Raw genomic sequence first — 13,867 nt, forward strand, 5'->3', positions numbered from 1 at the left:
ATATATATATATATATATATATATATATATATATTGATAAACTTAATTTTTTTAATTTGACCTAACTAAAATATTCTTTAGTTATATGAATTAATATACAATATTATGTTATTTATATATTATAGTATCTATAATTTTTATAGCTACTAAGATTTAATATAAATATCACTCAAATATAAAATCAATTAATCAATGAAATTTATTTATTAAAATTTGCAATAATATACCAATTATTTCCATATCAAGAAAATAGGTTTGCTGCTTCATTATTTCAACAAACCATTCTTTAAAATCACATTCAAATCGACCATAATGCTTGGATTATTATGGATAAGAAGTTAAAAATTGTAATCACATTAAATCAAAAAATTAAAAATAATAAATCAAAAGTTGCAATCAGATTAAATCAAAAATTAAAGTTGCAATCAAGTAAAATGATTATGATATTTAATTTTTTTATAGGTAAATGATTTATGTCTTTTCATTTCAAAACTCTTTATTTACCTAAACAAATATAATGTTTTTTTCTTTACTCTTTGATTCTATTTTCTTATAAATTTCAAAATTATGTATACATTTTTAATTTGTAATATTTTATCTTTATTTTTTGTTTTGTTCGACCTTATAATAAATAAATATCAATAATATTTTATAAAACTAACTTTGTATATATTGATAACCTTAATTTATTAATTTGACCTAACTAAAATATTCTTTAGTTCTATGAATTAATATAAAATATTATCTTATTTACATATTATAATATCTACAATTTCTATAATTACTAAGATTTAATATAAATATCACTCAAACATAAAATCAATCAATTAAGATTTATTTATTAATATTTGCACTTAAAATATAAAAAATTAAAGTTCATTCTATGAATTAATATAAAATATCATGTTATTTACATAGTATAATATCTACATTTTTGACAAAACTTGCGCGAGCATAACCCAGTAATTTCAAGCAGATTCTCCATTGTATATTGACACCAAGCCAACTTGATTTCTACTTCTACAGCTCAAACTTTCGGGACAGTCAAAGAAGAATATTTCTACTTCTACAGCTCAAACTTTCGGGACAGTCAAAGAAGAATATTTATTTCAAACGAATCCTATAGACGATGTTTTCTACTGTCTGCACCAGAAAAAAATCCAAAACACATATTAGGACAATATTTAAATTGTTACTAAAAAATAGAAAATAGGGATTGGAACGAACCATATACTATGGAGTGACGCCAATTGGTACTTCAGAATGATATATTACAAATTCAACCTGCAAATAACATGAAACGCCAATTAGTACTTCAGAATGATACACTACAAATTCAACCTGCAAATAACATGAAAGATATTTTCTATCAAGAAAAGAAAGAAAAAAATGTTAAATTCCGGTTTGTCCATGAATAGTCGTGGGAATGGCTGTAATTGCAAAAATAGTATAAACCAAAATTTTCCCCATGAATAGTCGTGGGAATGGCTGTAATTGCAAAAATAGTATAAACCAAAATTCTCCACGATTAGGTTTGATGAACATGATAGATACTGTGAAAGTATGATGGTTATATATAGTAATGATAAAAGTGTTTTGGAACGTGGAAGGTGGAGGGCTTGGAAGGCAGAAGCATTATATGAGGTCATTAGTGCTGTAAGCAGTTGTGAATGTGAATGGCCAGAGAAAGTAAATAATTTGTAACTGCGAGATCATGAGAGGTTGGAGGTTTAAAGTTCAATCCTACAATGGAAAAGGAATGATGTGGAATTTTGTGAGAAGAGAGGCTGATGTGGCATAGCTAAGAGATGAGGAAATGGTAGACTTTTCTTATATGATAGATGTTATTACACAAGAAAATTCACGAAACAATTTGATTATATGCATTTAATTTGTTTCCATTTTCATTTTATTTACTTTTAAATTATAGTTAATTTGCATTTAAGTTAGTTTTTAATTTTTTAATATTTACTGTATATTTTATTTTTCTATTTTAAAATATTAAATATTACATACAATTAAAAATAAATTATAAAACACTATAAAAAAATAATTCAGTATGAATAATTAAATTAAAAAATTAGGTTAATAAAATTTGTATACAAAAATAAAATTTGTATATGGGAAAAAATCTTCTATTGATCTAAATATTTTTATATACAAAAAATGTTATTTATGATCTAAATATATTTTTATCAAAAAATGATATACGGGAAAAAATCTATTATTGATCTAAATATTTTTATGTACAAAAATTTACTATTGATCCAAATCTTTTTCTAAACGATACCTAAACAAAAATAATATTTGTATATGGGAAAAAAATTATTATTGATCTAAATATTTTTATATAAAAAAGTGTATTTATGACCTAAATATTTTTTTATCAAAAAATGGTATACCTTAAAAAAATCTATTATTGATCTAAATATTTTTATATACGAAAATTTACTATTGATCCATATATTTTTGATAACGATACCTAAACAAAAATAATATTTGTACACGGGAACATGAAGTTATTAATCAAAATATTGATTATTAACGGGACATGAAGTTATTGATCAAAATATTTTTTATTAATTATAAATTCAATTATTAATTTTTCACGGGTAATCAGATATATTCCATTAAAAAATATACATCTGAAACAAATGTGCGTTCCGTACCAGAACCCGTGCGAACACACGGGTTTTTTATTAGTATATATAAAGTTGTCATGATGACAACCCTACACACATGTCATCTTAATAGTTATTATAATATTAATTCCAAACACATGTCATCTTGATAACTACTCTATCTAACATCAATTCTAATTCTATATTTTCTTAAATTGATTCGTCATTAATAACTAATAATATCTTGATCTACTTAATATAAATTAAAGGTTGGGATGATACTAACCCTAACCACATGTCATATTGGTAGTTATTCTAAACACAAACTCTAATTATAATTTTACTAATTTGCCCCTAGATTAAAAATGAATAATAATAATAATAATTCAATATCCAACTACCACTATTATAATTAATAATAATAATAATAATAATAATAAAATATAATATTCAATTACCACTATTAAAAATCTCTAAATAATAATAATTATTAAAAAAATCGTTCAAACTAATAAATCTAAAAATCTAGCCTAAATGTCAAGTTTTATAATTTATATAAGATTATAAAATATCAAAATAAATTTTAAATATAATTTAGGTAATCAATTTTCACGATAAAGTAGATAATTTAAAACTAATTCTTACTACACACTAATTCTTTTTTCCCTTATTTTTTCATCTATTTTATAAATTTCTATATTTAGAAAATAACTTACTAATTTAAAAATAAAAAAGAAATAAAAGTGTCTTTTTTTTGTAAGTTAATATGAGCGCCTAAGAGGGGGGGTGAATTAGGTGATGGTAGATTTTTGTCCTTTTATTGTTTTATGATCTTGTTGTGTGTGGTAAAAGCAATAAAAGCGGAAAGTAAATGAACACACGATGTATACTGGTTCCCCTCACAGGTCGAGAGTACTCCAGTCCCCTTGCCAACAAGCAAGAGATTTTACTATAATGTTATGACTCTTACAAGACTCTTCCTAGTCCTTCTAAAGAGACAACCACCAAGAACACCCTTCTTGGATTTCAATAAGTCCTTAAGAGACCACCCTCCCTAAGGATACCTCTTGTTTCCAAAACTATGGACAACAAGGTTACAACCTTACAATCTTATATCCACACTTGGAACAATAAGATGTAATCAATACAAACATTAAGAATTACAAGTGATTGAATATATTTGGTAATAAGTAAAGTTTTCTCACAATAGGTTATTATGTATTCAATGGAAATGATGAAGAAAATTTTCTAAGTATATGAAAGTGTATGCTGAAAATTTTCTTTAAAGAAGTCTGAACACAATGGAAATTTGAGAGGAAGAGCACAACAAAATGATTATGAAAAATTGATAGTATGTGTGTGTTTTTCAAAAGGAATAAAGAAGCCTTTATATATGATTAAACACCCTTCCAAAAAGCTGCAAAAACATTTTCAAAAAGATGCAAACTCATGGCTAAAAAGGAGTTTCGTATGGCTGAAGAAATAATGAAAAGATGTGATGCTTCAGCAGTAATCGGTTACCAGAAGTAGGGTAACCGGTTACCCAATACCAACATTCATATTTTTTCAAATTTTTAACAGGGTAACCGATTACTGAAACAAGGGTAATCGATTACCCATACAAAAACCAGAGAGAGATCATTTGAGAACTTCAGTAACCGGTTACCATAGCTTTAGTAACCGATTACTTCAACTACAAAACCAAAAAACACTTTGAAAAAAGCTTTTTATGTTGAAATGAGTTTTACCAAAAGCCTTTTAAATGCAATGCATGTTATGTGTGATATTTCCATTGATTACACAATTATATCTAAGTGAGTTTTTCTTTAACTTATTTACCTTACAATTGATCAAGATATATTGAAGATTAAACTTGTATATTGAGAGAATTCTTGATCCAAGTCCTTTGCCAAAAGCTATGGTGATGTTTTGTCTTCATCAAAAACCCTTGAAGAAGCTTGTCTTCACATTTTTTTCATAATAAAATATCTGACTTTATATCTCATCAAACTTTTATTCAATTGTCTATTAATAAAACTCTCCAATATCTTAACTTTAATTCTGACTTTTTAAATTCTATTTCATTTTAATGAATACTAAAATTGTTACTAATACATTATATTGATGATAATATAAAAATATTAAAAAATAAAATAAATGAATTACTACTCAACAAAAATAAAAAATAAAAAAGATATGCTATTTTAAATACATACGTTTTTAAAAAATTATGCGATTTCTAAATGTGTTATACAATTTTTGTTTATAGTTAAAATTTAATAAAATAATTTACGTTGCGCTAAATTTTTTTAATACATCATTATGACTATCAAAAGAAAATTCTATATACCATTATTTTTCCCATATTGATTATAATTACTTTAGATATTTCTTGAATTAATTAAATATAAATATTTTTTAGTTTAACTTTAACCGCTCATTTTCTTTAAAAAAAACTATGACTAATAACTCATTAATTGTATTAATAAAAATTTAAAAATTAAAATAATCAGTTACAATAAATAATATTTATTTAGTGTTATTCTACTAAAAATTTTAACAAATCAATATGATAATCAAAAGAAATTAAAAATAAAAATCTTATAAATCATTATTTTTTCTTTACTTCATGGTATTAGTTTTCACATGGGACTAAAATATATAAAAAATATTCACTATTTGCAACACAAAATATTATTATGATTAAGAAAAAATATTTTTTAAATATAATCATTTAATATAAATATCAATTTTATATGAATAATAATTTTTATTCTCATATTCCATAACTACTCCATCACTCACTTACAATAATAGTAATTAATGATAAATTATAATTAATTAAATTGTGAGTTATAATTAGGGGTAAAAATAGGGTAGACTAGACTTTAGAAGGCCTGAGCCTTGCTTACGGTAAACTTAAAAGGTTTAAGTATGGCCTATTGCCTATCATAGTCTCAGTTTTTGGCCTGGTTTGGTCTTTTAAAAAGTTTGGTCTGGAAGCCGATTTAAAAGAATGTATCTCATTAAAATTTTCAATTAATCCATATTACTTAAGAAGCCTTATAGGTCAGCCTATATATGCATATATAAGACGACCTATTTAGCCTTTGTTCTAATATATGCATACATAGGCTAGCCTATTTAACCTTTTTTTTCTAATATATATGCATATATGAGTCAATCTATTTAGTATATCTCTAATATATATGAAAGTATAGGTCAGCCTATAAGACTTCATAGACTTTTTTAATAGCCCAAGTCTGACCTATTTAATAAAATAGACTTTTAAAAAAGTCTAAGTCTGACCTCTTTATTAAGTAGGCTAGGCCATAGGCCCCTGTAGGTGTAACACCCGGAAAAATAATTATTGGCTTAATTTAGACATTTGAGATGTTTTTTGAAATTTTTGCATTTTGAGACGATTTAGTCGGTATTAGTTAGAGATAGCGGATCGATATTTAATCGAAGATTTTAATATTTTTAGTATTAAAAATTTTAATGAGTTAATATTTAGCATTTTGGAAATTTTCCGAGTAATTAAGATTAGACCGGAAATATGAGGCATTGAGTAATAAGTCGGTATATTAAAATAATCGGATTTTATTTTAATGGTATTTAAGTGGAAGTAATATTTTTACATTAAGTGTAGAAATTAAATTGGACTTATATTATGGTATCTTTAAGTATTATACCACCTCCAGCGGTGGTTCTTCACATGGGTTTGCCAACATGGCAAACATTTGAAGATAACTTTTTCTTGGCATCATAACTCCACCTGGCCATCACATTACAATTATACAACGGTTCTTTTAATATTTTAAGATTTTAATATTAAAAGTAGTCGTTGTTAACGGTTAGTTACTTTTTTTTTTTAAGTTATTTTTTTGTTATAAATATAGTTTTGTGAAAAAAATTAACCAACACAAATTTTATCAACACTTTTATTTTCTCTTCAATTTCAAATTTATCTCTCACAATTTTATCATTTTAACTCAAATTTTCATTTTCTTTACTTCAAATTACAATTGTTTAGGTCAAATGGATCCTAATCATTTACATTATCAACAAGCTATGTTCAATTTCATGCAAAATTATCAAAATCCTAATCCTCAAAATTCTCAAATTCCACCGATGCCACCATTTTCTACTCAAGTTCTACCATTTTCTACTCAAGTTAGCATGGAAATGACAGTTTTGTCGAGGTGATCATGGTAAGCCCACAATCATGCTTGAAGCAGTGGCATCACAAGACTTATGGATTTGGCATGCGTTTTTTGGTATTGCATGTTCAAACAATGACATTAATGTGCTAAACCAATTCAACGTGTTTAACGATATTTTGGAAGGACATGCTCCCAATGTGCAATATACAATCAATGGGACACCATATAATATGGGGTATTATTTAGCAGATGGTATATATCCCGAGTGGGCTACATTTGTCAAGACCATTTCAATGCCACAGGGAGAAAAGAAAAAGTTATTTGCTCAACATCAAGAATCAGCTAGAAAAGATGTGGAGCGGACATTTGGAGTGCTTCAATCTCGATTTGCAATTATACGTGGCCCAGCACGTGCCTGGCACATGGACACCCTCAAGCATACCATATATGCATGCATCATATTACACAACATGATTGTTGAAAACGAACGACATACATATGGAGGTAATTTTGATTACTATTATGATAATGTGGATGACAACAACTCAACAACCGAAACATTTAGCGGTCCTCATCCGAATCTTGTAACAAGACTACAAAGAAGAGCAAGTATTCGAGAAAAACAAGTTCATCGTCAACTTCAAGGAGATTTAATCGAGTATATTTGGGAATGTTTTGGACATATAGATGATGAAATTTAAGTTTAATTTATTATGTGATGTTATTTATTTTTATTATTTTTAATTATATGTCATGTATTTGAGATTAATATTAATTATCATTTTAAATTATAAGTTTAATTTGAATTTTATTTATTTTATATCAATTTTAATTTAAATAATTTAAATTATTATTTTAATTGTTATAAAATTTAATATGAATAAAATATTAATAAATAAAGTAAAATTGTGGGACCAAATATGAGTTCTTAAGAGTTGCACCATTGGAGCGAAAAATTAGTTGAGTTGCTTCAAGCTGACTTGGCTTAATAGGTCCCACAAGGAACCCAAAAATGGGTTCACCATTGGAGATGCTCTTAATAAGGGTGTATTTTTATTAGGCCCATTATGAATAGTGACTAAGTGGTGGTGGTATCACTTTTTATAATTTTAGAAGTAGTAGCATAAAAAGAAAAGAAGGAAAGCGTGAAAAGAAAAAGAAGAAAAAGAGAAAGGAGGTTAGGGTTGTGAAGAGGAGAAGAAGGAGACCCAAAGTGTTGCTCTCAAGTGTCATTTTTCTCCAATTTTCCATTGAATCTTCTTAGAGCTGCACTCAATCCAAGGTAAGGGGAGATTCTTACTACCTAAATGAAAATATGATGGATTGTATGTGGGTTTAGGGTATAGAATGCATTGTGTTGTGTAAATTTTATTTTCTGTCACTGTTTGAAAATGTTGATGTTCATTGAATTTGGAAATAATGTCGAGTGTTGTGCGTATTGAAATTGATGAAAAAAGGAAGAAAAAAGAAAAATGGGATAGGCTGTCGGTCGGTGTGTGTAGTAGAAGGGGGTGCCGAGCGGCACACCCCATTTTAATCCACTTACGGATAGCATGTTCTGTTATTTCATTTTCTTGTTGTGGGTATTGTTCTCTTTCCATGTTCCATGTTCATACTACCTAAGATATATATATATATATATATATATATATATATATATATATATATATATATATATATATATATATATATATATATATATATATATATATATATATATATATATATATATATATATATATATATATGAGATAGAAATGAATTGCATACTATTATTAGAGGAACATATACACTAGTATGTTATATTGGAAAAAGGAACCATACTTATAGAACTAATGAAATGCAAAACAGTCCTGTTTGATCAAAATAGCTGAATTAAGCGATATAATTAGTTGTCTGGAATTTGATAAAAATTTACGTGGTAGCTATGTTTAATTGGTAGGTAAATGTGGTGGTGATATTTTGTTGAAATTGTGTTATTTTACGAACCGACCGAAATTGTGTGGATTTGAATATCCTTTATATTAAATGTTGGTTTTAGAATAGAAAATGAAATAGTAAATTGGAACTAATGTAGTGTAATTATTAATTGGTTGATTTAACTAATAGTTGAATTAATTTCAATAAGTTTAATTGATTGGAATAAATTTAGAATTAGATCAATTATTCGGTTAGCCTGTAAATTACAGTATCTTTAGAAATTGACCGTAATAGTGTTTTGGTTGAATATTTATGTTGAAAATAATATATTGCTATGTCAATGATGTTGTTTTGATAATTAACGATATCTAATTAGTTAGATGTTAATTTGAAAGTTGTTTGGCTTACTTGGTATATTGGCATATTGCGATTATTTTGAGAATTCACCGAAAATTGTGATTTTGCTTTGGATGCTTTTGTTGCGGTTAATATTGTGATTTGCCAATATGATTATTATCGTGCATTGTTATGTGGATAGCCTTGTGGTGTGAATCCTAGCGGATTTTAATATCATATATATATTTCTATGAGTTGACTAAGTTGTGTTGAGAGTCTTTGGTTAAAGTTGAACGGTGTGATGTTGATATGTGACCGTGGTTGTTGTTGTATTTTTGTTAAGTTGTATTGTGAGCCTAGGGCTAAAGTTGAACTGTGTGATGTTGATATGTGGCCGTTGTTGTTGGTGTTGTCGTTATGTCGTTGTTGCTAAGTTGTTGTCGTTGTTGTGATTGTTGCATTCATTACATAAAGCATGCCTGAAATTATGGCAACCATGTTGAAAGTTGAAGGCTTATGCCTTGGCCTTGATGGCACCGCGTTGAAGGCTTATGCCTTATTGAAATGCCTCAGAATTTCTGGCAATTGATAGCGTTGGGAGTTTTACTCCAATGGTACCACATGCATATGCACGGTTGAGTCGCATTTGAGTCGTTGTCATTTATTGTTGGCTAGAGTTGTTGTTTATGCATCGTGATGCTTATATGTGACTTGTTGGAGATGCTTATATGTTGATACCGATGCTTATATGTTGATGGTTGAAGATGTTCATATGTTGATATCATGACTACTTGTTGATGATGTTGTTTGTGTTGTTTATGTTGATGCTGTGTGAAGCGGTGATTCATTTATATACTTTACCTAATATATGATTTATCATGATCCTATTTATATAGTTTGATATCTCATCCTTATTTTTGATGTTTCCCCTACAATGGAAAATGGACAAGTACTCATGTATAGTTGTGGAAGTTTGTTGCTTCATCGAGTCCTGTTGGTGTGTCGCTCTGATATGTAGCACTCGGGGGGGTCGTTTATATTGTTATTTCTATGTTGTCGATGTTTTTAATTGTTGTTATTATAACCGTTGAATCCAAGTTGAATAATATGAAGTACTTCTTATACTTCCAAGTTATTTGAAGTGAGATAAGTTGATAGTTGATTGTTAATTCGAATGCTATGTATCATTGTTGAATGAAATACAAGTTGAAGTTCTAAGTTGATATGTGATACCCCAATGTGTTATTTGAAATTTTAAAATACTCTGATATTTTTCGCATTATAATTTCGGGTAGAATTTGGGGTGTTACAGTAGGCATGTCAGGCCTATTCCCACCCTTAGTAATAGTTTTTAATCTCACTTAAAATAATATTAATTAATGATAAAATTGTGAGTTACCATTTTTAATAAGAGTTATTTTGTTTTTAATAACCATTATTGTATATATAAATATGTATTAGTGAAGGAAAGTTACATATTTATATTATACATTTTGGCTAAGTCTTCATCATTCTCTTCAAATAATTGATACTTTTGATTATTTTTCCTATTATCACCTAACTCTTAACTATGATTTGTTTTATATTGCAGATGATTCAACTTATTTTATTATAACAATCATTCTATATTCTAACTATACTTTATTTTGTATTTTTTACTGTAGATCTTCATCCTCCTATTCAAACAATGTTCACAAGATACTCACTTTATGATTTTGTATCTATTTTTATTTATTTTTGTTATTTCTAAACATATATGTTAATTATTCTTTGATTTATGTGGCATGCTTAAGACTCAATTTTACTCTATTATATAAGTTATGTAAATACTTTAGTTATATTATTTTGTAATAATTTTTGAGAATAAATATAGTATTATGTTATCTACTTCTGCACTTCTCTCTTCTTTTCATAACCTAATTTGAATATAATAATTTTTAGGTGAATAAAAAGAAGTAAGAAAATTTATATTGTTGCTACTTTTGTATCATTACTATTTGAGAATTATATCAAAAATGGAAACTCATGTAAATATATGTCTTTAATCAAAATATTTTAGAGATATATGTGTTTGATTTAATTTATTTACTTAATTATTGAAGAATTTCAAAGGACTTCAAAAAGAATTTATGCATACAAAAAATGTGTTTTAATTGTATTATAATTTTTTTAGTGATTTTCATAATAGATTATCTAAGAGGTATGTATTTTTTTCTTATTTGCAATCGTTAGTTTACTATGAGTATGTAATATTTAATTTAAGTAAGATTAAAATGATTAACATGAAATAAATTAATTTATTTTAAAAATATATGTTATAATTTTTTTGGGGTTATAATTTATTAATGAATTCTCATAGTATTTATACCAATAATAATGATAATTGAAGTTATAAAATACTAACAATTGTGTAAGAAACAAAAGATGAATGATGATAATGATAATACTAATTAAACTTATAAAGGATACTATACTATAATGCTTAAGAGGTAAGAATAATAGGAGTACTAATATGGTAGTGAATATAAATAAAATTTTAGTGATTGTCATAATAGATTATCTAATAGGTATGCATTTGCATATTCTAACAATGCTCTTTCATTCTTTTTATGTTTATGTTTATAGTTTTTTCTCTCTTTTTTAAAACATTATAACAAAAAAATATTTGATTTTTGTTACACATCATTTCAATAATAGTCTTTTTATATAAATAATATGTATGATTTCTATTTTATTTCACACATCAATTGAATCCTATAAATTAAATTATTATTATTATTATTATTATTATTATTATTAATATAATAATAGTTATTAACTATCTCCATGTATCCTTTTAAATTACATAATTATTTACATAAATAAAATTGCAAAATAAACTTTAGCGGTAAGTTATAATCGATTTAATTGTAAGTTATCAAATTATGAATATTATTTTTAAAGTTATGCAATGATAGAGTATTTAATTAATTATAATATATAAATAATATATTTTATGAATAATTAATTTATTTTTTTTAATGGATGAGAAATATGAGGACTAATCTAAAAAAAACTTTTATCATAAAAGTATATTTAAGAATCAAAATATCACTGTTTAAAAAAATATTAAGATAGCTTTGCTAAAAAAAATTAAGAGGAAATTACAGTAACCTCCCCTGAATTATATCAAAACATAAGTAACCTCCCCTCTATTTTTTCAAGCATCACATACCTCCCCTCCGTAATAGTCTGTGAACTTTCCGTTAGAATAGAAACGTTACAATATAAATCCTATTAATTAAAACCTTTTTATATTCCTTCTAAAAACAATATATAAAGAAACTTTTTGTTTCTCAGATTTTCATCTTTTTTAGTCTTTCTCTTTCACTCATCTCCGCCTACCTTCTAGTCTTTCTCTTTCACTCATCACCGGCTTTAATTTTTTCTTTCGTCAACACTCATCATTGTTCTTGCCGATTCATGCACCATCATTCTTCTTGTTCTCGTGTACTTACATACGTGTTGTGGTTCTTGTTTCACGCGTCGCCGTGTTGCCGTTCTAAGAGTACTTGTCAACGGTATTTCCGTATCAGTGATCGTTCTTGTTATATTTGTCTCCATTCTTGTTGTTTGTGTTGCCGTATCGTTGTTATCACTATTATCTACGCAAGTGTCACAATCAGGTATCTATTCATATTAATTTTTCATTTTTTTTATTTAGAATGGCTATGAACACATATTTATACAATTTTAATGTGACTGTGTTATTATAAAAGATAGCTCACAAATGGAGAACAATGGCTATGATACACCTAACACAGGATGTGTGCATTTGTTGGTGCATTTTGGTGAAGAATCGAGTATTCCACTGTTGAACATTGATCCTGACCGTTACTCCTATTTTGATTTGGTTGATGACATTAGTGGATTGGCTATCAATGGTAGATTGAATAGTACAGGTTTATCCTTTTCCATTTCTTTCTGTCATCCCACTAGTAAGTCAAAAATCCTCATTGAAAATGATTCGGATATTCTTGATATGTTTAAACTTTATAACATGTGTAGTTGTATTCATGTTTATGCAACATCATTAGTTAATCATGAGCTCTCTAATATTATAATAAGTGAAACCAATGAGGAATGGAGAGTGAATGACGAACTTAGTGATTATGAAGAAAAACATGATCTTATTGTTTTTGAAAATTCTGACGAAGATAAAGTGTCAATTTATTCTGATAAAGGTCTGAAAGGAAAGATATTTGCTCCCGAGTTTGATGGAAAAGTAAAACTAGAAGTTGGTCTATTATTTGGTGATGTGAATGAGTTTAGAGCTACTCTTAGAGATTTTGTTATACAAGAGGGGTTTGAGATTAAGAGGATAAAAAATGAAAAGGCAAGGGTAACGGCTAGATGTGTCGTAGATGGTTGTTGTTGGCGCATTCATGCATCTCCTGCACCAGATGGTTTAACATATAAGATTAAGTCATACAACCCAAACCATTCTTGCATTAGAACAACAAAGAACTCAAATGCTACATCTACTTGGATCGCAGGGAAGTTAAAAAGCAAGTTAAAGGCTGACCCAAATATGAGTTATGCGGGTATGAAACAAGAACTATTGGATAATTATGGTATAGAACCAAGTAATGTCGGTCAACTTTATCGCGCAAAGAAAAAAGTGAGACAAGATACTAAAGAGTTTCATGCACTTTCATTAATAACTTGCCATCTTGGGCCAACCTTGCTTTGGAGACAAATCCTGGATCTATTATAAAACTTGAGTTGGAACCTAGAATCAACCAAAACCCCATATTTAAAAGGTTTTTTGTTTGCTTAAATGCA

General features: G+C 27.0%; 1 protein-coding gene across 1 annotated transcript; it reads left to right on the top strand.

The window, feature by feature from the left end:
• Nucleotides 1-6,849: 6,849 nt before the first annotated feature.
• On the top strand, nucleotides 6,850-7,488 carry LOC131650406 (uncharacterized). The gene has a single exon (XM_058920118.1). It carries the CDS (start codon nucleotides 6,850-6,852, stop codon nucleotides 7,486-7,488), a length of 639 nt encoding a protein of 212 aa, XP_058776101.1.
• The last annotated feature ends 6,379 nt before the right edge of the window (nucleotides 7,489-13,867 follow it).

This window comes from Vicia villosa, linkage group LG2, assembly GCF_029867415.1.
Source record: "Vicia villosa cultivar HV-30 ecotype Madison, WI linkage group LG2, Vvil1.0, whole genome shotgun sequence".
NCBI lineage: Eukaryota > Viridiplantae > Streptophyta > Magnoliopsida > Fabales > Fabaceae > Vicia > Vicia villosa.